The following is a 26,833-nucleotide window of genomic DNA, read 5'->3' on the forward strand; positions in this document are numbered from 1 at the left end:
TGTTGGTGATATGGTCCATATAAAACATAAGTATTGAAACAGTCTAATTTTAAGTTGTAGAACATAAGTTAGTATCAATTCACTTCATGACTTCCAGCAATTTCAACAGAATCTTTATTAAAAACCCACAACCCCCTCCCTCACAAAAGTCAAGGATAATGCTGCATTGAGGAAAAACTGATCTGCCAGTTACAATTTAAATATGAGACTCTCAGAGTAGATTTCTAAAAAGAAATACAAAGGCTCCTACATGTCAAAGCTCACAAAAATTGATACTAAAACAAAAAAATACTATTGAATATTCAGCAGATCTTCTTGGGTCATTTTGACGTGTCAGACAACATACTCAAAAGTATGTTTCTACTATTTCTTCCTTACTCTACTTCGCACATTTATGTTAACTGCTGAGTATGCAAGCCTAGGATGTTAAATATTATGGTTTTCTTTGTAAACTAAGGACATTTTGTAACATCACTGGAAGAAACTAAGTAGAGAACCTCACAGCATCACTACTGGAGCAGTTAAAACATATTTACATTCAAATGTTTATTCAACTTTATTTTTGCTTTTACCTTGCAAAGACTAAATAAATATGAAAGGAAATGAATCAAGTGAATGATAACCTTAAGTGGCCATAAATAATACAAATGTTGGCTTTTATTATGAGTGCTGGGCATAACTGTAATTGTTGAGAAAGGCGGTCTGGCTGAACTGCCTGCAGACACGTCCACCCCATTTGCAAGACGACCCTAAATTTGAACGCTGCCATATTACTCACTGCCAATTGCCAGCAGTCTGTCTCCCCTCTGTAGATCAGCAGCTGCGGCGGGCGAGTTCGGAGTCACGGTTTCGATGACAACGTGTCCTGCATCGTCTTCCTTGGACTGCACGAGGCGGAGCGTGAGCCCAACGCTTTGCAGGTTCCCTTTCACTAGCTCTGCCTAGAATGAAAGAAATTAGGAGTTAAGAGTATGTTGATTAGGCCCGCTGCAGGGATTCATGCTTACTAATGGTCTTGTTTAGAATAAAATTACATTAGAACATCCATTGCCTTCAGGGAGCAGATCGTCACAGACAGATTCACTATCAGTCTACACCTTGGGAGAAAGACAGAACTAAATGTCACCAGTTCTGAAGAACCAAATATGCCAAAACTATAAAGCTGTGCAAGGAATTGTCAGCAAAATAAATATATATACATGTATATATAATTATTTGTACACCTGCTCCATCATATATACACTAATAATACTGAGCTAGCCTGTGCAAATACAGCTCAGCAGGAATAGCAATACATGGCTCATTTTCACCAAAAGCCCCAGTCCTAACAAAGCTACAAACACAACCTCACCACCCATTTTATCAGAAAGTTTTATTAAAAGGAGCACTGTACCATCAACCTAGGTCTCCCTTTGAATATACCATACTTATGTTATAAAAACCTGTTCCTATGAGGAGCTCTTCAGTAGTCTATGCAAAAGGTGTTTGGAGTTAAAAAGCTATTATGTGCTTACACATTGCTAACGTATTGTTTAGAACAAACCTAAATTAACAACAGCCTAAGACTTTTCTTCAAAGGCTCAGAACCCTTTCTTCATACTTATATTGCAAGATAAAATTTAACTCAAAAACCTCAAATATCTTCTTAAAGAAATGACTGAGATACAATCTCTGCAGTAGAGTTTCACCCCACACTCGTGCAGGGATCTATTACTGAAGAATAAATCTACCTAGTGACCAATTGCTTACACATGTCAGTGTCTGAGATCTTTGACAACTTTTTTCTTAAAAAAAGACTGTCCTTAATTAATGAAAAACAAACAAACCAACACCAAAGCCAAAACACCGAAACACACCGCACAACTTTACTAAAGGACATTCCTTCTGGACTGTTTCACATGACACCGTATTGTCACTCCACCAAAGTCTGTTTGAAAGGGAAACTGTTTGTTTCAGCTCCGAAGAGAAATTAAAATGCTATACTAATTATCAATTTGCTTTGGAACAGCATTGAGTTTGAAGAAGCAAACTTGTATTAACTTTCTAAGCTTTGCCACTAACCTCCTGCATTTCCCATTATCACTTAAAGATAGTATTTTCTTTCAAGCTTTGTTAAGATGTCTATTACGAATGCCCAGTAATGTAGGCAAGAGTAAGACAATCATTTATAAGCTTAGCTGTAATACCAAGATTAAAGGTTCCTCTATAGTGCAAACAAATAAATAACTGCCTACAGAAACAATTGTGGTAGGTTTGGGTTTTTTTTTTGTCATTTTAATTAAGGTTATTCCCATTTACACCAAAAACCTCTGATGCATAATTAAACTGTTCACCACTCCAAAGCTGTGTTAAAAAACAAAGAAAAAAATAGAAATACCTGTGGAAGGAAAGAGATTTATTTTAAGGAAAAGAATTATCACCCTGCTTTAGTCGCTTATTTATAGATAATATGGCTTCAAGTTAGTTCACGAATGTTGGACATGCTGTATGGAAACATCATGAACAATTATTACAATTTAAAACACTAATATTTTAACTGTCAGGAACACAAATTATGTGAATTTGCTGTGGCAGCATATGAACCTGCAACAAAAATTCCTTCCAAAATCACTCCCCTATGTAGTTCTGCATGTTATTATCAAACAAAGAGGTCATTATTCCTGGGATTTTCCAGAGTCTAAGCACTCAAATCTCAATTTTCTTATGATTTTTTTCCTTAAAAGTCTTGCTCTAAATGATTCAGGTTGGAAAAAGACTTCCAAATCCTTCTGTTTGAATAGATAATGAAACTATCGTAACGATGGTCAGAAAGTAACCTCCCGGTTAAGGAATGCTGACAAACCTTCATATTACAGGGACTGAAAGGGAAACTATCAGCATTTTTTATCCTGCCTTTCATTAGTCCACTGAATTATAAAGCCCTTATGGGAGAGAATTTCAGGAAAGAAATGGATCATTAAGCAGGAGAAACAAACAAACAAACACACACCTCAAACACAATTATTTTTTTCTTAACACCAAGTTATCCTGGTCATTTAATTACACTCCTTTAGTGATACATCTATTTTGACAATATAGAGTTTCTTCCGAAATCCTGTATAAATTCTGGATCTTAATGCCCAGAACTGGCATTAATTAATTAGACATTTTAAAGGCATGGCTCACAAAAGATGGACAGTCTTAGTTTTGCATCATTGCTGTAAGTATTTTTGCAACATGAGGCAACTCTTGTGCAACTCTTGAGCAGACCAGGAAAATACCCAAGCGCTGAAGGCCACCGGCCACCATAACACTTGTACAGGAGCCACCTCATGCAAACCTACTTTCCTTTACAGCTGGATTTTCTCATCCAGTCAAAGAGCAGCACACAGAAGTACTAATGTTTCTGAAGATCCGTTCCTCAGAAAGCAGTGAGTCCTGTTCGAAAAAGAGAATGTCGGAAGGAAAATAGGAGCTGGTACGGCAACATCTAGTGGTTTGAGGAAAGGCAGCAGTGAGCTCTGACCACAGCAAACTGCACAATGAGCGAAATATGGGAAAAAGGCATAATTAAGAAGTAAAAGGGGAAAAAAAAAAAAAGGTTACCAAAAGCTTTCTTACAGTTTGTCAGTACAGACCCTCGTCCTAGGCAGCTTCCTTTGACTCCAAAGACAACTTTGCGCAGAGCTCGGCGGTGGGTGACTTCACAGTGAAAATATTTCTCTACTGTAAAACACCCTGGAAGCCTCCGAGGTGACCCCCAGCATTTCACCCTTCCCTCCTCCTCGGGGCGAGACCACAGAAAAGAACCGAGGGACGGCTGGGACCAAGGACACATCGGTATCTCTGCACATTTGGCTCCCATGCAGGGACACCGACCGCGGATCGCAGCCCGTACGACCCGTACGCAAGGAGACTCCCGATATTCCGTCAGGATCTGACGGAAAGCATTTTTTTTTTGAAGGAAAACGCCTTTGAACGTAACAAGCAAAGTTCATCTCAGATTTTTATTAACTTTGGCTGCAGTCACAAGCTCGCTCACAAAGTAAATTCATTTTATTTATCAACCCAAACCAGATGAATAGTTCCCTTGATTTTTCTTTCTGGCAACTCCAGGTTTCACCAAGTAACACCACAATATCTCAGGCTGCAGTGCAGGTAAATACTATTTCAAGCTCTCAAACACCCCCCCAGCCCAACAAGTTCACTCACAAAGTCAAGCATCTTCATACACCCAGCACAGCTACTTTATGCCTTTCTGCCTCTCCCTCAAATTAAATCTTGATAGTAAATGTGAAGAGCCAAATATCTACTGGAACATGAAACATCATAAGGACAAAACAAAAAAATATAAATCTATAAATATTTAAAAATATATAAATATATATAAATATACGCTAAATGACATAAAGGTTAGAAGAAAATTGCTGATAATGAACAGACATTGTTTGCTATAAGGGAGAAAAATTAACAGCTATGCCTAGGAGAAAGGGGAATTGTAACCAGCTACCTATACCTTCTTAGAGCAAGTTTATTTTAATTTGATCTAATTAATAGGTCTGTTTTACTAGTTCTTGCAAACCTTCGTAGTTACTTTAAGGAGAAAGACAAAGCAAATAATACCATATGCTTGTCAGTGAAAGGCATAAATTCAGAGTAACTTACACTGAACCATGTCATAGAACTCAGAAAATGTACCTTTTCATGAAAAGGTGAGCAATCCCCAGACTATTTATGAAATACTTGTTGAGACTAAGATGCAGCAGAACAGCAATTACTGCCTTAGGGGAAAAAAAAAAAAGTAATTTCCTTCATGTTTTATTATTCAGGAAAACAGCAACAACAAAGAAGAGGACACAAGATGTCCATTTACATTAAAATTAATATAATATTTTGATGTGAGGCTGTGAATGCCTGACTTTTACAGAACAAAGTCTATAAGCATTGATTTCACAATACGGGCTGTGGTTCATTTATATGCAGTGTGTGAGCTGTGGAACAGAACCCACCGATACCTTCAGCTCAGTATTGGAATTACGCTCTGGAAATAGAATGAAGCAGAAAATTATGCCTCATAGCCTTTCCTTACCTCAGCCTTGTCATTTTGAAAGCCTAGCAGATGTTGGATGTCAGTGAAAAATCAATTTCTTCAACCTTTTTTAACATACTGATACTGAATCACACAGCAAAGTGATAATTCTGAAGTTTACAGCGTGCTAATACCATTTAAGTGGATGAATATTTAGATTAGCGTCAATACAGGATGCAGTTTTAATCTTCAAATACTTCATTAAATTCTCACTCTGAAACAATCTGCAAATACAAAGGGATGATAAATAAACATCCCTCATAGGCAACAGACAAATATGATGCCATCTCATTTACTATGTGCTTCCAAAACCGTACCTACAAAGTTATTTTTGAATACACAGGCACTTCCATTCAGAATTTTTAAGACAACACATAATAAATAAGATTCATCTATAAATATGAAAATCACAACATCTGGAAAAGTACATATGATAATCTCTTACGACTTGTGTAACATAATTCAGCTAAACTTTAGAAACTATTAGATGCATACAAAAATAAAAAGTAACAAAATTAAGCCACAGCATGATAATTAGAGCGTAAGGCTTTTGCTTTTAAGCCAAATGACTTATTTTCAGGAACTAAAACAGAAATTGTTTTTTGAAAGCTTTCTTTTATTCTCTAACTAGCATTTCATATTTGTGTAACTGTTTGTTAACATTAACATAATAAAGCTTTGTTAAAAACAAGTAGTATTTTACATTCTTTTGAATAAACACTAAGAAAAGGTTGATCACTCAAACACATAAGAAATGTCACTTCATTGACTTTACATCAACTACAGAACAATATTTCTACACCTATTTCTTATTCCCTATCAATGATATTTAACATACTGTATATATCACAGATGGACACCATGACAGTGTTGTATTGTAGACAAAAAACCCTTAATTTTTTCCAGCTCATTAGAATTACTACAGTGGTTCCTATGTATTCTTGGAAGGTATGGTCTGATGTGTTTTGGGGAAAAAAAGAAGAGAGAATGTCTGTGAATACGCCTGTAAAGTATCACTTTCTTCCAGACAGCCCTGCATGCTGAGAGGAAAGAAAGGAATATTTCATGCCAAAAAAACCCCAAAACATTGAAGTATAAAACTAGGAAGCTCTTGCTTCTATTCTGAAGGCTCGGATATATGTATTATTAAAAAAAAAAAAAAGGTTTGGGCGTATATCTTTAAAATATGGATTTTAACATTATTGCTTTTTTCAGCCCTATTATTGAATGCAGTAATATGACCTGCACAGCAAAGCGACTGCTCGATTATTTATACAGAGAGGAGTCAGTGAGAGGAAACAGGTATCACCAATCTCACGATACGCTCCTTAGTAACATGACTCAAAAGGGGGAAAAATAAAGAAAGGCAACTGTTCTGAACATTCCGAGGATTTCCATCTATGCTTTAGAGAAGTTGATGTTTCTCTTCTCTCTGTGACACGGCCCTGAAGCCCAAAACTACGGGGCCAGAGCACCACAAACCTTTTCCAATTTCTTCTCCATTCCTCCCCTCCCCACAGCAGAACAACCCCTGAAATGTTCTGGGGAAATAGTGAAGAAAAACTTTTACAGAAATAGTCTTGATGACAGAAACCCTTTAATTTCCCAGGCACAGAGAAAACTCCCAACAACAGAGAGAGGAGAAAGTTTTCTCAGCATCCGAGAGCTTGTCGTGTTCTTGGGATGCTTAGATGTTCAGTAGTCAATAAGATATGTATTGATTATCAGTTGTAAACTGTGTTCACTCTTATGTCATACACATATGTGGGTGTATTAGATACATACACATGGTTGCACAAAAATCTGTTAATAATAATTTAAAAAAACCCAAAATTGGTTCATAAACTCTGTGTGTTGTGTGCATTCAAATATACTGCAAGACCAGATACAAACCCAGAAAGAAGAAACCCAGGAACCAGCTACCAAAATTCTCATGTGCCTCCCACTCCTCCATCTTTTTGTTTCCTTTAGCAGTGAAAATGTACGTCTGAAAGTATCAGAAGATTTTTTTAAAAACCAAAACCCACGAGTTACATTCATATTTATAGAATAGCTACACATGACAAACAATGAGAAGAAACTTTTCTCTGTAAGACTTCATTCTACACAGAAAATTGACTCTTTTTAACAGTTATTTTCTTTTCTACTAGAAACAGATACTAATTACAAACCACTATTAAGAAAAAATCTAATGCAAAAGACTACATATTTGCTACTTAAAACATCAGTATATTTCATACCTAGAAGCCATACTCTGTGTTCTAAGAAACAAACATATATTAGGAAACACATATACACACTTGGAAATTAGTTTTCTGTTTTGCGGATTATTTTGTTCATAGAATATGTTTCCTAAGACTGCTTGACTAAAAATCTGATTTTTGTTTCCAGAATTTAACCTAAATCCTTAGATGTAAAGTTGTTACTGCTCCAAAACCTGTATCAAGACTTCCATGACAATAATTATCACACTTTTTCTTGCTATGCGATGCTCCCTCCATACCAAGGAAACATACACCTTTGACAGAGGAACCCCATAACCATAGCAAAAGGCATCAGCAGCTGATGCTCAGACTCACACAGCTTTCCATTCCTGCTCCCCTTTGCTAAGAGCAATAAAACCAACCAACCCAAACCCCCACAAGCACACAACACATGAAACACCTTTCCCTTTGAAAGACCCAGTACATTTACTGGCATCTGGAAATGGCCAGTGAGCAATTGGTTCTTACAATCTCCTGTCACCAAAATATAGAAAAGTATACGCTGACTTCAAACCTGTTAGTCCATATTGGATGCCCAACGAGTCGGCCCAAGATGAATTATCCCACTCTGATACTGAGGCAGCACTAAATCTTAGCACAGGTAAGTTAGTACTGCTGATTGTGTCAGGTGCATATTTTCTGCTGCTTTAAGAGTACATATCTCTGATTTTCACCATTTTCCACTGTTATTAATCTCTTCTTGTCCATATCAAATATCTTTGCACACGACAGAATTTTCTGCAAGCGATGCTTGAAGGAGTTTTTAAGGGACAGGATTTCCCACGAACGAGTTTGTCACATTTTAGCCACCCCAACTAAACAAATATTGGTTGGTTTTTAACGTGGCGCACACTTTGTTTAATCAAATGGCATCATTAATGAAAAAGTCTGTACAGAAAATGTGTCACAGAGAAATGAGACTCATAAGGAATGGACTCGGTGCCTCTGCTTTCCCAGCAAGGTCTGGAATAGTCACCAGCTTTGCTTTTTGTGGAATACTGGGAACAAAAGAGATTTTTAATAACAATAAAACAGTGAAAAAATGGAACTTGGATGTTAGACCTTTTGCTGTTAGATTTTCCAGCTGTGTGAACTGTGGTGTGGGGAGACAACTATCTCAGACAAAGGGTGTAGTCTTCATGATTTTATTCTTTTTTAAAATAAACTTAGTTACGGATAAATTTATTGAGATACTCTTTACTAGTCATCCCATATAGAGAGCTAGTGGGCCTCATTTTCTGTTCTACATGATATCTTGTAAAAACCAAAAAATATAAGTTACAAAATATGACGGTAATTTCATTCTGAAGTGAGTTACATATTGGAGGAAGATTGTATTTAAAATAATCATTCATTAAGGCCACAATACCACAAATGTTACGCACATGTTTAACTTTATCTGAAATATTTGTGACAATTCGTGATAGTTAAACATCTGCATGTCCCCCCGATGAGCACTAAAAACATTTGACACCAGTAAAATCCAGAAGAGGCTAGTTAGCCAACAAAATAGGAGCTACATCTTATTTTCAGCAGTACTTCTGACACATTGCACGTACTATTTTACTAAGCTACGACTAAAAACTGTACTTTCCAGTTGTACAGGGAAACAGGTTGTGTGACATGCAGAAAGTCGGCTGTTCAGCAATTATCACGAATTGCTGAGGCATTCTTGCTAAACAGCAATTACATGAGCTGAATGGAGGAGTTAAAGGCAAACAAGGCAGCAGAAAACCTGCATTTAACTTCAAAGTGTCAGAAGCAGGTAAACCGCAGACCTTTGGTTTTATGTGGAGCTCTTCTTTGGAGAGCAATTTAGTACAAACACCAACGTAGCTGCTCTTTAAGTGCTCTTACTCACTGACATCCTTTTAGTCTTTATTAAACCCAACTGTGATGATTTCCTTTGGCCCTGAAAAAAATTGAAAAGATTGATTTTTTTTTTTTTTCCTTAAATCTTATATCACCATTTATGTCTTTGATAGAACAAAGGCTTCCTCCAATATTGCTTAAGCATGACTGAGTCATCACATAAATAGTTCTTAAAAAACTCAGGTAGTCTAATAGCAAATACTGAAATATGGTTACTGAAACTGGATATTAAAAGAGAAAACAAACAAACAGAAAGTTCATTAATAATACAGTGTGTGACACTGAATTAATAAAAAGTTTATGTAGTTAATGATTTTCTTTGCATAAGGGTTTATGATTTGCTGCAGTGCAAATTACAGATACAGGAGATTAATGAGAGCGTAAGAGTTTGTGCATTGTGAGTGTGTGCATGTGAGGTCAGTCAGCCCAGGGTTTCATTCGGCTCTTCTGAGGGGAAGGAAGAAAATGAAAAACATATTCAAGCGTATATGTTAAGAGTAAAGCCTCTGAACCAGCTAGTACTTACTTATATTTGCATTGAAGTATCCAATTAATATCTATAAAACGGGTACTATTAATCTTCGTGTAATAAATTCAAAAAGTTAGACTATTGGATAAAAGTTCTTGGTAATGGAAATAATATTCATGGTGAAAAGTTTTGTTTTCCACGCAGAAAAAGTGCTTTACAATTCTGACTGTCATACCCAGCAGCATTAACCACCTGATTACTGACACGGATATTGCCATCAAAACTAAAAATATGGAAAGTTATTATCCACTGTAGTTACAGTAATATGCATCACAAATGCCAGTTTCCATGGAAGTAAAATATACAATACCGCTTTCTAATGCATACCAATCATAACTCTTAGATCTCACTAATGGGCTTAAAAGTCCCATTTTAAAAGGCTTACATTTTTGAAGGAAAAATGTTGCTGGAAAGAAAAAGTGAATTATTTATAGGCTGATTTTATTCTAGAGCAGAAATGTTTTCTGTAGAGCAACAGCGATGCCAGTTGCAGACAGTTCCATCTGGAGCACAGCACATCTTCTGAAATGTGCCGGAGCCGCACAAATACTCCTTGCCTGGAAATTTTCAGCAAAACCTGGGGATTTGCGAGGGGAGCAGAATGACGGCTGGAAGTGCTCTGAGGAGGAGCTCGGTGCTGCCCAGGTTGGGGCAGGGCTGGGGGGTCCCAGCTCATCCCCAGCTCCCATCCTTCCATCACCCCAACCCAAACAGCGTGATCACATTCACCTTTCTAGCAGAGCTGAGAAAAACAAGTGGTATCGCTTCTTATTAAAGACGTGATGTAGCTAAACAATTACTTACAAAACAGTGTGCAAAAATATGTTAGAAAAGCACACTCTTACAAACAAAACATTATTATTTCAGGTAACACAAATGACACCCTTAGTAATAATGTAGTCAAAGCAACAGGGACCTCAAATGTACCTAGAACCAACAATTTGAAATATCAGAGGACTGCAGTGAACACAGTTATTTCTGCACTGCATAAACATACCATCTTCTTGACAACTGTTAACATTTCTCACCAATATTAACAGCTAGATGGCTATTAAAGAAAAGCACAGGCACCAATAATATCTGTCACGAACCGATCACTTTTCAGGCTCCTGTGTTGCCACAGAACTAGCTAAACCTATACGAACTAAAGCAGATGCAGTCAAAAGATTCATCATCATAACAGCTCCTCAGAGATTAAACAGAAGGTCCGTCTGTACCAAAACGAAGCTCCTGTCACATACAACCTCCAAACCCCACCCTTTCCCTGGTAAAAACCAGGAGATCACTTTTCCTCTGAAATTCAACATTAACAAGGCCAGAAGAGATGAGGATTTATATATAGCTTATTCTGAATAGCTGCTATAAGGCAGCCAAGGTTTTGTATATAATCATCTTTCTCGACATAGCAAAGCAGCCAAACCACACCGAGTTGTTTTCAATTAAAGTTCTGGACAGAACATTGCAGTACAAACACACAACTACATAACCAGTAAAGATTTCCACGACCATACATCTATTTCTGGTTATTTTGTTGAACACATCACATCAAATCAATTTGTTTATGGTTATAGGGCACAAGTCGCTGCCAGGCAGTGAAACAGCAGCTCCATGTCACATCTAATTAGAAGCACCAAGACAACAGCACACCTAGAAGCCAGATTTTCATACTGTTACCGTCCATCACTTATAAAAATTGCCACAACTATTAAACTGAAAATAAATAAATAAATCTTTACACCAACTAAACCAAATACTGACAATTCATTTTGCAAAATAAATCAATACCTACCAGTATTTGCTTTGCACTTGAAGAATATTCTATTTTTTTTTACCCCCCAAACACACAAAGATCACTTCCCAATATATCTGAAGAATTATTTAGAAAGTTAACATTAGCTGTAAATTGGAACCAACATGCTACCAAGCTTTGCAATCTCGCTTCTATAAATGCTCCATAAAGATCCAAAGGTCTCAATCTTTCACAGAATGGTTTGGAAAGGACCCTTGTGTTGCATCTTTTTCTCCATGTAATCAATGTGATCATATAACTGGCTAACAACCTATCCCCTATAGTTGGATATCTAAGTCACAAGAAAACAGAACTGGTGTAACTACCTAGAGATATTCATATCCTCCATTTCTAGGATATGAAAAAGCTTATTGCAATGGATGGTCTAAAAAGAAAACCAAACAAAACCCACTTTGCTATGCTGCAAAGATTTCCGCTAACTGTTTGCTCCTGGGATTGTGCATCACCCTGAAGCTCAGTCCTGTTTCTGGCAGAAATCCCTCCCATGATTTACCTCCCCTCATGTATTTCTGGATGTAACAGAATATACCAAAAAACAATTTTAGACCCCAAACCACTATCACTGAAGCATGCAAAAGTGCTAAAATACCCCTCCAGAAACAGCTTGTTATGAGTTGAAAAAACATAATTGCAAGAGGAACAAGACACTACCCAGAGTGGAAGTAAAATTTCATCCATTTTGGCTGGTGTTTTTAAAATACCGTCTGGCTCAGGGAAGCAATATACACCAGCCCCTCATCTCCCTGTAGTAAGGTAAGTAAAAGAATGAACAGGAAATTATGTCAAACCTAAAAACTACTACTTTTACTTCAGCACTCACTGTAACTTCATATACCCTGGGTTTATACGCTATTATTTTTAAAATTGGCAACAGATCGTATTGATTGCTGGTGAAATATATGAGAAAAATAGCCAGCAAATTTCATAACGCAACATCTTTCCCTTTCCCCTTCTCTCCGTCACCAGAAATGGGGCTTGAGACCGCGACCAATTACCTTTAGCAAAGAATTTACAACTCCTTTGATTTAAAAACCAACAAAGAATTAGTCAATACCATAGAATGCATGCAAAATAAATATATTTTTAAAATAAATCATACTGAACTGGGAGGGGGGAGATGTCTGTCAAATGGACAGGCACAACAGCAGCTGTTCTTAAGTAGAACTTATTTGTTTAGTTAAAAGTAGTAAATATTTATAAGGTGGCAAAGATCTTTCTACATATTACAGGGATGGAATCTGCATCAGTGCTGAAACCGTGAGTTAGTTATTTGATTTCTGAACTACAAATAATTCCGTTTTTACTTAATAATTTGAATGAGCTTCAGCAAATAAAAAAAACACTGAAAATTGCATCCAAGAAGATGATGAAAACAATCTGTGCAATATAATTTCAATACTTGAGATCAGACCATGGTACTATACTTTCCTGAGCATCACTGTAAGGCTGCTGGTGGAACGGCCCAAAAATGTCACTGTTCATAAATAGCACATTTAATACCAAGTATTTTAAGTCTGAGGTTTCTCTTAAATTGATACTTTAAATATTTGACTTGAAAATGTACAGGTTTAAGAGACTACGACTCTGTAGAACAAACAAATGTGCGATGTGATAAATGATGTAATACTTTACAGTAAAAAAAAAAAATAAATACAGCAAAGCTTCAGGATACAAAATTAGAAATTTAATCATTAACTTGCTCCCAATTTGTTATACAGTCACTGAACTCCCACTATAGTTCATGAGAACAATAGATGTGTTAACTCAAAAAAATGTTTGCTTTCACAACCTCTGCAGCAAACCAAAAAGCCTAAGAAAAAAGGACCTGAAACATTATATTCAGTCAGAGCTTAGGGGGAAAAAAAGGTAAACACACTGTGAATGTAGAAATAGGGAAGAAAGGAAGGATGGAGATGCACAAAAAAATAGATCTGGATTCGAGAACTGCAATCTGCAAGTCCCCGGGTGCAGTACCATGGCACAACACTCTTCATTCTCACATTCCCACAACCTCTGATTATTAAAACTTTATTTGATTTGATTCAACTATCAAGAAACCCATTGCTTACACTCAGATTTTCAACTACCTATTTGTGTACAATGTCACATTTGGGTACTGACCACCATGCACATACTGGAGAAAAGTACAAAGAATTGTCTTTTTTTGAGAGACAAAAAAGACCATTTGAGTAGCTAGAAAAGAGAAAAACTATCAGCACGGTGCTCTGTTTTTTTACTTAGGAATCTGTTAGCCTGCAATGCCAGAAGACAATCATAATGAATAAACATGTGTGTTCATCATGTACAGCTTGCCCTTCTTGATGAACTCTCAAAGTTCACAAAAATAGCCTTTGACTTCAATACTTTAATACCATTTGAAGAAGAGCACGGCAAGATAATTAAAACCAAGTTAATTCTACATTGCTAAGTCATACCAGCAGCAAAAAATGGACTGTAATTTAGATGTTTTTGGAAGAAGCATAATTGATTTTTTTTTCCTCCCATTTCATACAAGCACACACTGCTGAGTTGAACTGGAAATGTTATTTTGCATGCAAGTTAGGCCAAGATTAAAAACAACATGCAAGGATCATGACTTATGTATGATACTGAAATCAAGTAGTATGTTGTCCGTAACTATCAAAAGAGCTATGGCTTTATTAGATAGAGAGTGAAAGTATTTACTTCCATGGAAAATAGACTGGTTTTTTGTAAGGGTCCTTCTCCAGGGCAGTTGTCAGTGCTGCGGTTCACAGGGACAATCACAGGGAAGAAGCGGCGAGATCCAGCCCTGCCCAAAGGGGAGCGGAGGGGGACAGGGAGGTCTCACAGCAACAGGACCCTCTGGGCAGCCAGGTCACCCCGTCTGGGTGGGCGACCCCACTGTGGTGTGGGGCCCCAGAGCAAATTCACCCCTATGGAAAACCAGAGATGCTGACCTGGGCTTGTGTTGTCCCAACAAGATACAGCTGCAAATAGCAAAGCTCTGATGAGGACACAGGATTAATGGAGGGACTAGAGCTGAACTGCCTCCTTGGTTTAAGCCTCAGACTGCTTAAATACTCATTTTTTCTTGAACAGAAGTTCAAACCCACAGATTTTACAAATCACTGTGCTTTCTTCAAAAAGAGTATCGTGCAGCTATACAGATCCTCACGGGGATAAAAAAGGGACACATACCTAAACAAATACTAAGATGAGACCCTTTGAATGAGTAATAAGACACTTTGCAATGGATATCAAACTTATGTCTCTGGATTTAAGTAACACTCGCTCAGCTGACATTACCTCAACACATCGTGGCTAAATATTTTCTGAAATTGTCAAACAACACCAAAAAAACCCCAAAATCACAATACTGGCAATAACCTATTAAAAATTAATCCTTACACTAGATAAGAGCTCAGCAAACAGTCATATTCTACCAAGTATCAAGATAAATGGAAATAAGGGATATGTTGGGGGAAAGGATGAAGCGATAGACAGATGCTCCAGAAAAGCATGTCTGCACATCCAGTGCACTCATTTGACTCTGGCATATCAGCCAGACTCCCACTCTTAGCCAAGCCATTGCTTCAAAGTGTTTCTGGCCAACTGACAGTCATTAGCTGCCTGCTCCTTCAGCATTCTCACCTGCTGTTCTCTCTGTAATAGATGATACGCAGAAACACATGATACCTACAAACAGATAAAAGGATGACTACCATACACTTCAAGTTCATTATCTACTTGCAAAATTTCTATGTCTTAAGTAATGGTTGGCTGGCACTCTATTTTGCATTTATGCTGTTGCCTCAATAGAAATTCCACCTTTAAAAGAAAAAAAAAAAACAAACTCACAAACACTCCCCCAAAAAACACCCCACAAACAACAACAACAAAAGCAAAACACAAACCCAATCTATCTAGTCTAGAGACAAAAGAATTTATACTCCTGTAGCTTGCATTTACCAACACGTAATGCTCAAAGCTTACCCAGTTATCTGTAGGACTGCTCGATACCAGCCAGCAAGAAGCACACAGCAAGAAGAAAAAAATCTAGTTTGAACAATTCCTTTCAGAAGCTGGTAAAATTATTCTCCAATAATACTTAGAAATAAAAAAAAACCACAAAAAAGTGCCACGTTTCAACATCAAAGATTTCTTTTCTGATTTGATATAGACAGAAAAAAGGAATATGCTTGCACTTCTCCTGTTCTACTACCGCCCAGGATACAATCAGTCAAGACCTATATATTAATAGCATCTTTCCCTAAACTGTTCCTCCTGCAGCCACAGCAACATTCCTCGCTTCTCTTCCACTGTAGCTTTAAAATACTTATTTCAGTATTTGAAGAGTTGCACAGTGGGCTGGGGGATTGGCACTATCAAAGAAGTTCTCTTTGCTCAACTAGGATATTTTTTGAACATGCAGAAAGCATGTATTCTGTCCAGGACACATTTCCAATGCCCTTATAGGTTTCTTCTTTCATCTGTCAAAACCCACCCAGAAATGAAACTAATCTCTGTGAAAGTAAATTGTGTGATCTTAGCTACAATCAGATTCTTTACTTTCTGATAAATCTCGTTTAATTTCATTCCAATTATTCGATATGAGAGAATATTGCTTTAACGACCTTTCGCAAAATTACTTCCTCCCCATTGCTATTTTTAAAGTTCAGGAATTAATTACAATTCTTGGTCACCTCAATCATATGTAACCAAGACAGTGGTTCCTAATGCACTTCTGCACATCAGTTGGCAAGAATCCAAATGTCTTTGCTCACAACAGCAGCCAACAGTTCATTCCTATTTATTAGAAACATATTTTTAGAATATATGTTATTTCAGATTCTCTTCCAATAACGAAAGCTTCAATAACTGCAGTGGAAATAGAAATCTCTATCAAACCTGGCCAAAAAAACCCCAGTTTGTCTAAACAAAGAATTCTTTGCTCCAATACTGTTTACAAGGAATACAAATCCACCATAAATGTTCTCATGTTTTGGCTAAATACTCATCGTAGCCAGACTGGAAAAGTTTAATAAGGCATACAAAAATACTACTTTTTATACTGTTTTCTCTCTCCACCAGGTCTGTAAGCTCAGGCATAGCCTTAAAGAAATTTTGTTACAGTTTTTAGGCTAAAGCTGCCTCCAACATAAAGAAATTTTACTCTATCTGAATCCATCCCTATAGAAATAGTCCTAGACTGGTCTCGAGACTAAATCCCTTTTTACTAACTATTTTTACTTACCCAGTTGAAATGAGTTCAGATAGCTCTGCGGCCCTCCCTCCCTGTGTAACTGTGTAGTCTGTCTTGTACTATTTAGTGAGGAAAAAGATTTGGAATAGAAAGACTTGTAAAGCAGCTGGTAGTGCCTGGCTGGTCCTGAGCAGTCTAGGACAGCTTAGTCCTCACCTGGAGTTAGGACCAGATTACCTCCAGAGATCCCCTCCACTCTAAATTACTCTGATTCTGGTCTAATAACCAAACTGATATCTTGTCCAGATATCATTTAAATCTTATTTGGAATTATATATGTATATATAAAAAGAAATGCTTGAAATTGAGCCAATATTTCTGCTGAAGCCAGCTGTTTCACATTTTTGATTTCCTGGGAGGTTCTATAACCTATAGATAGCATGCATTAATCAGGTTCTTTAAAGATTCCATACTAGCCAAATATTTACAGCTACTCTACTCCCATGACCTTACTACCCCTGTGACTTAGCTGGCAGTATTATTCTTGTCATCCATCCTCTGCTCTCTGTTTATGCAGCTGAATTGATGCAGTTATTCATCATCACACCTGGTCTCCTGCACTGACCTAATAGTCATTATTTGCTCTCCGTTACTACTGTGCCTGCTTTCTCCTTTAATAATTAACAGATATTAGATATCTAAGTGTGGTTTAGAGATCTGGTTTGGCTAAGTAATACACTTTGTAGCACCTAGGGTACTTTCCTTACTGGAAGCTTTCAAAGAAATTCCAGCTAACTGAACTCTATTTTTTTTTTCCCCTGAGCACCTTATTTTTGCTCACTGACACAGCTGCATAACTCGCAAGGCTCTTGCTGTGGCCATCCTGAGCTCCCAGGAACGCAGAGTGCAGTAATTCATTCCTAACACCTTAGCCCGCCTAAGTAGAGCGCCTTCTTCAGGTCAAAACTACATGTCAGGCTCATCCATATCAGCCTTGAACAAACAAAACCAAAACCCTTCTCATCAACCACCTCCCCTTACTTTTCTGGACTTTAACAGGATGGCACCACTAAGAAAACTCAGCAGCATCCTCAAAATTCTCATCTCATCAATACTCAGTGCTGGACTTCACTCCTTCAAAGTAAAGCGACAGTTTGAAGACATACCAAATGACTATTGACGCAAAGGCAGCTGCTTCGTTTTAGGTATCACAAGAAATCAAGTTACCTCAATAGGAGAATGTATTCAGCTGCACATTATGGCTACTGTTTCTTTTCCATTTTGAGCTCTCTTATGGGATCTGAGTCATATATATCAAATCTATACTGTCTTGCTCACAGTTTCCCTGTCCAAATTACTTAACATATGGACAGCATTCCAAGCTTTTTCTCCTATGCTGATCTGTGAAATGCTTTCCTTCCGTATCTCCAGCCTTTTACATAAAATGACTTCTGCATCAGTCTTGCTGCATAATCTAAATCCATTGACAAGCAACCTACCTACCTGCCAGCCCACAGGAGGTAAAGTTGGACCCAGGCTTTGACCCATGGTTGGTCTGGGAAAACAGACCAGAAGCAAAACCCCAGGAAAACTTCCACAATGTGTACAGTGTAGAAGTGTCCTCAGCCCCCAGGCTGTACCGCTTATTAATGCAGGGGTAGCCTAAGAATCCTGCTGTCAACATAGTCTGTGATATGCACATACATTTTCCAAATTGTCCTCCATTTATTTTTATATATAAATATTGATAGAGGACAACTTTATCAATAATCAATACACAGGTCACAGATCCAAAAATGAGGTGTAAAAGCATGGTATACACGAGTATGTAAACATCCATCAACACCTTTGTCACATGGTGTTTTTCATACCCTTCTAAAAACAGGCTGTAGATCTCAAATAGATTTTTTACCACACACTTCACAGAAACACCCTGTGACTGAACAGCAACTTATCATCTAAGCCAGTTACTTGTTACAGACTTAACTAGTTCACTGCAATCATATAGACTAAGTATGTTTCCCTCTCTGCTTATTACAAATGTGCATCTGATTTGACACCAAAGAAAAATCACTGGTTTGAGAGGGGGAGAGATTACTGTGGAGATGGACCATGTTTGTGTTATGAACTTATGAATGCTGTAATCCTATGCTCACTTCACATGTAGTTCACCTTGTTATGTAAAGTGATTGTATTTTTAGTTTACAAGCTGCTGTACAGCCTGTTCTTACTATAATCTCACAGATGTGTGATTTAACTACCAAGGAACCTAGAAATAGGTTTCTACAATTGCTCTGATAAACATAATCTTTGTATTTCTCGAGTCTTCAGAGTTGTAAACACTGGTGAACTTCCAATAAGCCAAGCCAAATTTCTCAGGAGACATTTACTGTATAAGTATCTACATTTCTTAAATGCACAGTCAATTTGTTAGCCATGAGACTTCCATTTAAATTTAACAGAAGAACAACTGATGTTTTCCATTTTATATATATACACACACACAAATGAATAGATATTAAGTGCATTTATTTACATATATGCACAAGTCATAAAAATATATATGCAATTTATATATGTATTTGTTTAGATTTGAAAAACTTTATGGCTGCTTTTATAATTAAAAAAAACCTTTCTGCATATCTGGCCTCAGATTTCTAAGGGATTTTATTGTTTTGTTTTCTTCCATCAGCTAGGGAAAATACATCGCTTCAATTAACATCAAATGGAACTAAGGCTACGCAGGCATGATACTTGTTCCAAACTAAGCACCTAAAAATGGAAACAGATGACATCACTAAAGATCTGAAGATACTGACTTTTGGTTAAAATATTAGTGAAGACATTCATAGTTCAAAGGTTCTATGATCTTACCAAAACTTTAATGGAGGCAGCCTTTTAACCAACTGCATTAAGGGAAATGCTCCATTTTCTATCCATGACTCACTACTGATTACTTCCGATATGTAGGTGTCCTTTGCAGAACAGTCCGCTACATCTAAGCTTAATACTCTGGAATGACCTTTTAGTCATTTCATTTGTATGACGGGAATCAGCAATTCCATTTTCGATCCCCAAGGCTTTTCCAGGGCAATTGCTATGCTGCCCACTCATATTACTTTCTCATTTCTATTTGCCATCATTATAAAGCATTTGGAGAACACGCGCCACACTTGCATCACAAAATACTTGCTTTTTTTTTTAATTACTGAATTTAAAATGTTTAGTCACCCTTAAAAAAAAGCAAGAAGAATCACTTATCCTGCACTATCACCTTAACATGTACTTTTGTCCATAAAGCAAGATTTCACTCCTGCTGTTCTACAGACATGGAATAGCCACAGTGACTACTGAAAATAATGACAACATATAAATCCTCCAAATCCCATTCTCATTCACTGTTGCCTCCAGACGTTGAACTTCATCCTGACAGACCCATAAGCATCTCTACTAACACCGAGAAACAAACAGGTAATTTCTGCTTCAGCTTATGACTGAAGAGGGAGAAAGGATGAAAAAGAACAGTCATTTTGATACAATGCTCAGTTAAATAATTACAGCATTCTAGAAAGGTAAGATATGACACATGTAACAACATTGCATTACCTTTAGTTGAAGCATCTGAACCACTTAACTCATTTGGCTTCATAAAAGTATTATAGCAACATCACATAGGATTGCACTCAGAGTAAGGGAATTCTTCCCACAAAATGAATGGCTACCTTTGCAGTTACTCAGTTTTTGTGCCTGTATTTTGGCACTTGCACCACAAAATTTAAGACAACTAGATATCAACTACTTGTGGTGTATGAAAATTAATTTCCTTCCCACTGAAGGGCATCAAATACCTACATTAAAGAACCATGAGTTCATTAGTTAAATCTTCAATAATAACTATATAGCATGATAATAATTATTAAATATTAAGGATCCTTAAAAAAAAAATCTTCATTACAAATTTAAATTTATTCCTGATATTTAGCCTGATGATGCTTCTTGTTTAAGCTAATGCAGCTTCTATATTTACACTCTTACTACAAAATGAAAAGTAGAAACTTTCCAGGAGGCCAACCTATAACAGCTTTACTGTTTATCACCAAAAGGTCTGCCAAATTTATCCATCATTTTCAGTGATCTGGCACGAGTTAAAGACTCTGTGAAGTCTCCAAGCCCAATGTGCCAATTTGGGGGAAAACAAACAAAAAAGAAGCCCAACAAACAAACAAACCCCCATCAACCACATAACACCAAGCAAGCAAGCCACATAGGAATGGTATAACCAATGTGGTCAAAATCCTACTAAAATAAGTTAACTTCTCCTGGACATCCATTTGCACACAAACTTGCTCTGCTCCTTCTGTAGCACAGCCCATAGCAGCAATAAGTAGCGTAAAGAACAAGCATAGCTAAAGCTTAGTAGCAGCATTTGACATATGGCAGGAGAGCATGGGAAGGTATCTGACAACCCATAGAGAGTAAACCCAAAATTAAATGCACAATCGAACTGCAGGCTCTTGATAAACTTATAGTAAAAAGCTACTCAGACTTTGAAAACAGGGAACAAAGCAGTTAATTTAAGTGGTATTCAGGATTCTTCTCAGTAGTTATTACAGAACTTCGGAGTGTATAAACAGGTAAATTGTCTACACTTGGAACCAAGGGCAATAACAGACTACTGAAGGCACTAAAGGGTCATAAGTTTAACATCAGCTGTTCTGCAACAACTACGAGCACTTGCCTATCCTTTGACAGTCTGCACAACTACAATATCATTTTCTCCTCCTTAATTGCAAGATGAACTTCCAGATGATGAATTTACTTGTGGGAATAACTCACAGCCAAGTTACCACTGAGCAACCTGCAGTCAGAAACAAACACCCCTACACTTCATCACGCGTCAAACCCCTGCATGTCTCAGACTTTACAAGTTACCTGGTTTTAGGAGAGCATATGGGCACCAAGTGCCAGTACCTCACCATTTCTTAACAAGTATTTTCACTCACAGCCACTGACACCTTTTCTGAGGCACTTTCTATCTCAGCCCACTCAGCTTTCTCTTTATGTTGGTACAAACCAGAAAGCATATTTTTGTTCAGTAATTAAACATTTGAACACAGGTACTCTTCTTATTTGTTGTTTTCAGAAAACAATGGGTTTTGACACACACAACAGTTTACTTGGTCAGGTCCTGATTTGGTACAGAAACATTACAACATCACTAAAATTCATACAAATCGGTAAATTAGCTTCAATCCAACTATTACCTCATTAATAGGAAGAGATCCCAATCTCTCTAAACTGAAAAAAAAAAACAAACCCTAGTGCATTAAGAAGATGTTGACTTCAAAAATATATTTTCTCAGAGCACCTTTATAAAAGTAAACTAGAAGACTGAAGAAAACAAAAAGCACAAAACAAACTATAAACCACTGCGAGTGACAACAGCTTATTTTTCCAAAAGTGGTTTTGGGTATCTAAGTCATCCCCCTCCCACTCCAGCCACGTGCAGCAGTCAGCAACCCAAGCTACTGGCTCATCTGGCCATACAATTTTGCCATAGGACGTAATAAAATAGTTCAGAAATATACTGAATTACCCAGAAACCACTTTGTTTACTCTGATCAATAAAACACTGTTATCTCTATTACAATAGGCCATACTGTTTATACAAACAAAGTTGCCTTTCATGCATCAACCATCTATTTATTTAGCAAGATCAGCTATCACTGTAAATCAATTTCTTTGCAAATGAGAAACACAGCTGCTGGTAAACCTACGTTAAACTCTTTCCTGCATCCAATATTTGGACATGCAGCAGAACAGATGACAATGATACCAAAAAGAAAAGCCATTAGCACCACATCTAGTGGCCCACTGCAACAGTGTGCCTGTCTCAGCTTTCACAAGCATTTTTAAGGAAAAGATATCATTTAGTGTTTACTTAATAATTGTTCTTTATTTTAAATACAAAGTTGTAAGTTAAATTATGACAAGAAAACCTTACAATTGCTATTCAAACTGGGTACTATAAGGAAGATAGAGGAGGATATAAGGAAGATATAGAAGACAGGCAAATAAAAGGTAACTCAAGGAATTTATACTACAGAGTAGTTATAACATGAGCAACCTTCAAGGAAAAAAACCACACAGCAAAAATGAATGTTGTTTATCAGCTCTGTAAAAAGCATTAAAAGAACAGAACTAATCCCTGATGAATCCTAAAGTTTTATACTTTTTTTGTCCTGGAACAGTCATGCAGAGAGGGCTCACAAAGGTGAATTCACCCAACGCTGTCATCTCAAGGGCAGCACCTCCTTCATGACCCTGTGATGAGTCAGGAGGCCAGTATTAAATGTTCAGACAGTGCAACACCCTGCAAAACAACTTCGAAGACCCCAGCTGAACAGACAGCAACACCAATGGCAGCTGCAATCCAATTTGGTTACAAAATCTAATGGAGATTTAGACTAGAATTAAGTGGCTTCAAAACAGACTTATTCCACTATATGAGACAAGTGTCTGGCTGCAGAAGAACCTCTCTTCCCCAATTCGAGTACCAGGATGAGTTCTTGTAGTCGGGCACGGGGAAGCGCAAGCCCACGCACAGAGCATTAAGCCCTGCTTATTATTTATTTTATTCATTCATCTTTTCATCTGGTATTTTACATTTGAAACTCAGCAAGTCAGATCCATCTCAAGCATCAATCTGCAGCATTCAATTTCAAGCGTGGCCATAAGAAAGAATGTGCATGTGAGGGAAGCTACAAGCTTGGATGCACGTGATGCATTTGGTACCATCTGCTGCCAAATGCAGTAAAGCGTGGTGAGAGCTGCTCTTACCTGTCCCAGGTGAGGCTGTGCATGCCCCAAGATGCAGGACACAAGAGCTTCTGAATGGTTTACAAGCAGGCAAGAAGTTATCGGGTCAGTTAGTGACTAGAGAGATGACACCTAGTTTTAAACAACTACCTGAATATACATGCACTACAAAAAAAAAAAGGCTGTTAGTGTTATTTCTTTGTTGTGTTTTTGGTTTGGTTCTTCTAATGTTCACATTCAATAGCCTAAGCAGTGTAGAACTACAGTGCATTTTCACAGAAAGTCTCTCACTGAATCACAGAAAAGCTTCCTGAAGCCCCAAGTCAAAAAGCTTAAATGTTTAAGATGAGGCAGAAAAAAATCCTGATGGCCTTCAAGTTTATTTGAAAGATGGATTACCGAGTGTTATGTAAGGCACAAATCTCAGAACTATTCCCCATTGTATTTACAAATATTATCAAATTTTACAAGATCATGAATTTTCATAAAAAGTGACATTTTCAAAAAGCTTCTCTTGCTTTAATCCTCCTCCTTTCTTGTGATAGGATTAAGTGCTGAAATGGCAGGCTGTTAAATAAGCACACTGAAATGCCAACTGTGAGGCATTTAACTCCATGTATTTACAAATTAACGTTTCACAGTTGCTTGAAATTTTGACATTATAGTTTAGTATCTTCAGGCAACTCATTTCAGATGGTGCTGTATTTGTTTTATATTATTGCTCATTTTACATTCATATGTTATGGTACTGGAATACCTTTAAGTTTTCCTTAATACCTGATAAAGGAAATTTAGTTTTATGAGAGGCTGAGGAATATTGCATTGTTTTTATAAACAGGTACCAACCAGCCTGCCTACAGCACTTTCAAAATTACCATTAAATTTACCTATAAAAGGCCATAGCCATCAAGATAACCTCACCAAAATAAGTGGAGATCACAGCCTATATATGTGTATGCATACACATGCACAAATTCAGCGCACAATACTGAAAGACAGTGTCACTGGTCCCCTTCTTCGGTTACTCCAGTGCTGACCACAATGTTCAGAATTAAATGGAGAATCAACGTCAAGCAGAATTCCTGAAAGAGTGGTGGGATGCTTATCTTAATTCTTTCTACTATGAGGTTACTTCACAGCATATCTTTGTGCTCCTGCGAAAACAGCTACAAAAGCAAAGTCCTGTGGGCTATTAGATGTGGAATTTTAGATGGAAATTTTTCCTTTGCAGAATAAGAAATGCAATTTCTGTACTGCTAAAGTTAGCATGTATAGAAAGGGTTCAAAAAATAAAATCCACACCAAACAAAACCAACACTCACTACCTTTAGGAATATAAAACTGTGGCTACTCCTACAGTACCACCTTAGACAACATATTACTTGAAACCTGAGTTTAAAGGCATTGATTATTTCAAGATCAGTAATAATTCTCTTGTGCTCCTGAACTCATATTAAAAAAAAGACCCCTCAAAAAAACCCCTACACCCCTCCAAACAAAAACCAACCAACCTCCGGAACCCCCAAAAAACAAAAAGCCAACCAACCAAAAAAAAATCCCATACACACATACAAAAAAACCAAACCCAGACTTAGAAGAAAACTTGGAATGGTTATATTTTGTTTTGCAGTTGAGTACCTCTCCCCCATTACTTTACATTCATACAACTGTTAAAGAACAGAAGCCATTTACAGTTCGCACGTGCTTCCTGGGTATAACAGCATTAAAAGGTAAGAATCTATTTGCAATAATTTCTACAAATTGTAGAAAACTAATTTACCTGTCAACCAGTACCTAAAGAATGGCTGCCTAAAGGAAATCAGTATCTAAAGAAATTAGTACCAAGACAGAGCAGTTCATACAAACCAAGGTCCTCATTCCTATACAACTAAAGCCTCAATTCATTCCCTACCCTGCTGGAACCAGTGCAGAGTGCCAGTGCCCACCCCACTCGGGACAGCTGAGCATCCCTGGGGCATTGCACAGGTACTTACACCTGCAAAGCTGCCTCAAGTCTCTGTTACTAGTACCACAAGGGCATTTCTGTGTCCATTCTTGTGCTACTTTCAAGGAAGTTTGACTATATTTTCACCGAGCAACTTCAGTTTCTGCTGAAAAATTACGTTATTCTTTCAGAACACTGGACATGAAGTGCTGGCACAGGTAAAGTCAGAGGCAAGCGAAACAAAGCCAAGGGTGCGCCCTATGCAAACGTGCTCCAAGGGAAAACAGAACAACTACTTTCACTTGTAGAAATCCATCTGGTTTTGCTAACTGGCAGTTCTGTGGACATAGCCATCCACACTTACAACACAGCCTGCATTTAATATCTACAAACATATATCTAATTATTTAGACATAACTAATTATTTAGTCATAGAACACCTGTCTAGTAATCCAATGCTGCTAATGCTGTCTAATTACTACATCCTATCCATAAGTAATTAAGTTTTACATAGCAATGCGGTGATTAATGCTAATTAGTAGTACATGCTGCTGGAATTAAGACATTTAAGCATGTTTACATGTGTCACATGGGAATGTGCCACATCACGACTCTCAAGCTTTATTGGTGTTTCAGATTGATTTGATAAACAGCTTAGAAGCCTGAGACACCTTGTATTAAAACAGACACTTCAATAATGCCCCAGATATGTTCCATAACACAGCATCTTTTTTCAAAGCCAATTTTGACACCTACTAATATTCCGTAAATAATGAGATCAGATTAAAGTCTCGCCAAAATTCATTATGAAGTATTAAACCCGTCTAATCTTTTATCACTACTACTAACATAATAAAAAGAATGAAAATGCCAGGAAATACAGAAAGTTATGAGCATTTTCCTCAGGAGTGTTGCAGAACATAGTCTGAATCAGAGGATCTATTCTCATGCCTGTATGAGACTCTTACAAATTAGACACTTTTAAACCAGAACAAAGGTATCTACTTTTTATTTCAACTTAGTCTATCATCTCTCCTCTGTAGTTTCTGAAGCTGTTATTCATTCTAACAACTTCATCTCAATTATTGCACACGTGGGCATTAAAAGATATTAGATATTGAGCACCGCAATCAGTTGCCTTGTGGTTAACACTGCGTTAGAGCTAAAAATCGTGATTAATGATAGAAGTAAACATTTTGCTTGGAAAATATCACAATGTCTTTTCTTTATAGCTTCCTATTCAGCTATTCACACAGTTACCATTTCTCATAAAAATAACTAAGCTCCAATGTTAAGTATGTTAGCAACACTTTTGACAAGAGTCTTTGGTGATATTCTTGC

General features: G+C 37.3%; 1 protein-coding gene across 1 annotated transcript in view; it reads right to left on the reverse strand.

Moving 5' to 3' along the window:
- Nucleotides 1-26,833, reverse strand: part of PDZD8 (PDZ domain containing 8) — a 58,884-nt gene that overhangs the window by 5,169 nt on the left and 26,882 nt on the right. The window contains exon 4 of the mRNA XM_082053043.1: nt 779-941. Within this exon, the coding sequence (XP_081909169.1) occupies nt 779-941 (163 nt within the window). The remainder of the gene's footprint in view (nt 1-778; nt 942-26,833) is intronic.

Source organism: Streptopelia decaocto (genome assembly GCF_964273445.1).
Source record: "Streptopelia decaocto genome assembly, chromosome: 5".
Taxonomy (NCBI): Eukaryota; Metazoa; Chordata; class Aves; order Columbiformes; family Columbidae; genus Streptopelia; species Streptopelia decaocto.